The 1,800-nt window shown below is 60.9% G+C and overlaps 1 protein-coding gene across 3 annotated transcripts; it reads right to left on the reverse strand.

The window, feature by feature from the left end:
• Positions 1–7: 7 nt before the first annotated feature.
• LOC103615342 (PHD finger protein 7) lies at positions 8–1,785 on the reverse strand. 3 transcript variants are annotated; one of them, XR_001861946.1, is made up of 4 exons: positions 1,500–1,785; positions 994–1,260; positions 450–839; positions 8–280 (listed from the first exon to the last, which is right to left on the reverse strand). XR_001861946.1 is itself a non-coding variant. In XM_017733896.1 (4 exons), exons 1-4 carry the CDS (start codon positions 1,757–1,759, stop codon positions 145–147), a joined length of 1,065 nt encoding a protein of 354 aa, XP_017589385.1. In that variant the 5' UTR covers positions 1,760–1,785; the 3' UTR covers positions 8–144. The 3 variants fall into 3 exon arrangements, 2 of the variants coding, with proteins under 2 accessions (XP_017589385.1, XP_017589384.1); XM_017733896.1 differs by having other exon boundaries at positions 8–568; positions 726–839; XM_017733895.1 differs by having other exon boundaries at positions 8–568; positions 726–839; positions 994–1,785.
• Positions 1,786–1,800: the final 15 nt, after the last annotated feature.

Raw genomic sequence — 1,800 nt, forward strand, 5'->3', positions numbered from 1 at the left:
AGGAGCAACACACCCTGGGAGGGCATTGATAATTTCTGGCTGGAAGTGCTGGGGCTGCTTTCATTGGCACTGTGGGCTGGGCCATCATCGATCCTGCGGCGTTTTGCAGGAGGGCTGTACGTTGTCCGTGATGGTATTTCTTCCTCAGGGTAGCGCCGCTTCAAGGCCTGCCGAGGGCGAAGGAAGCAGGTGCTGTTGAGGAGCAACACACCCTGGGAGGGCGTTGATAATTCCTGGCTGGAAGTGCTGGGGCTGACAAGCTCTGGTTTGCCAGTGGAGCCTGCGAAGAGGGGCAGCAAGGTCATCAGGGTGGCCACGCAGGCCGTAAGCAGGAGAGGCTCCTGTGGTAGCCAGAGCTGTCCTGGAGCCAAGGCGTGCTGAAGGCCCTGCTGCCAGGCCCAGCCTGGCGCCTGTCCCCAGTGCGGGGCACCGAGTGCTTTGGTGCCTACCAGTCTCCGTGCCAGCACAGGTGTGGCACTCCCAGGAGTAGGTGCTGTTCCCCAAAGAGGAGCAGTGTCTGTGGGTGCCCTCGGCAGCGCAGGAGCTGCACAGCCTCAGTTGCCAGGGTCTGTAGGATCAAAGGAGGTACTGGTTGTGCGGACAAAGTGCCAGAGCAAGGGATGGCCTGGCCTGGCAGAGCCCTTGTTCTTAGTTCTACATCCCTGAGCTTGTGGGGAGATCTTAGGTCCTATTCAGAGCCCTGCATTGTTGCTTTGGCAGCTTACCCCGCTTCCTCCGCGTGCTCCCTGCCTCCTGGACAAAGGCACGTTTCGGCATCGCAGCGGCCATGCCTCTGACCTAAGGGTGTGACTGCTTGGACACTCTCCCATGATGGGGGTCTGCAAGAGAAGGAAGGGAAAGAGTTTCCAGCTCCTCAGTGGAGCTGCGGGCAAGAGGCATGGTACAGAAGGTGGCCAGGCCTGCCAGGGCAGTCCTTAGGCTGGCACTGCACTTGTGCTTGACACCTTGTGAGCTGGGAGGAGAAAACCCAACCTCTTGGAGAGTCGGATCCCCATGGTGAGCATTTCCATCATGAATGGCTCTTGGTTCAGGCAACACGGGCATCGGAAGCCAATGCCAGCATGCAGAGCCAGTCTCTGGACGCACTGCCGGTGGAAGCGGGCGTCTTGGCATGCAGGGCAGCCCATGGTTTTGTAGGAGATTCTGTTTTCCACGGTGTCCAGGCAGATGGTGCAGGTGTTGTCCTGGCTTGGACGAGCGTGCACTGCCTGCTGTGGGCGGTGCTCCCAGCAGAAGGACCTGTGAGGAAGATGGAAGAGATGGGCGAGGGAAGGTGGGAAGCGCAGAGTCCTTCCGCAGTGATGGCGATGTGGGGGGTGGAGCTGTGAGAGACCCCAGCCTCTTTGTGGGCTCTTCCCCAGTCTATGGCAGGTTGCTGGCAGCTGTCCCAGTGGGCTTCTGCCTTGCATGGCCACTGCAGATGGAAAGGGCTTGGAGATGAAGCCGGGGTCTCTGAGGCAAGGGCGGGCAGCCCTTACCTGTAGGCCCCGAAGTACTGGGTGACACATTCGCCGTCTGGGGCGCAGGGCAGGTGGAAGGTGCGGTCGCAGCCCGTCTCACAGCAGGTGATGCTGGCCCCCATCTTGTAGCAAATGAAGCAGCTCTGGAAAGAGCACCGCAGCCCCCTGAGTGTCAGGACTGGGGCTTTGTGGCTGCCCTGCGTCTCCGGGCAGGGAGCAGGATGTGGGCAGTGCTGGGTTAGAGCCCACAGAGCCACCTGCACACGAGGCTCTTGCATGTGCCAGGGCTGGGGCTTCTTTGCTGGGGAGCAGGAGGGGC

The sequence above is a fragment of the Corvus brachyrhynchos genome, unplaced genomic scaffold (assembly GCF_000691975.1).
Source record: "Corvus brachyrhynchos isolate BGI_N302 unplaced genomic scaffold, ASM69197v1 scaffold514, whole genome shotgun sequence".
Lineage (NCBI taxonomy): Eukaryota > Metazoa > Chordata > Aves > Passeriformes > Corvidae > Corvus > Corvus brachyrhynchos.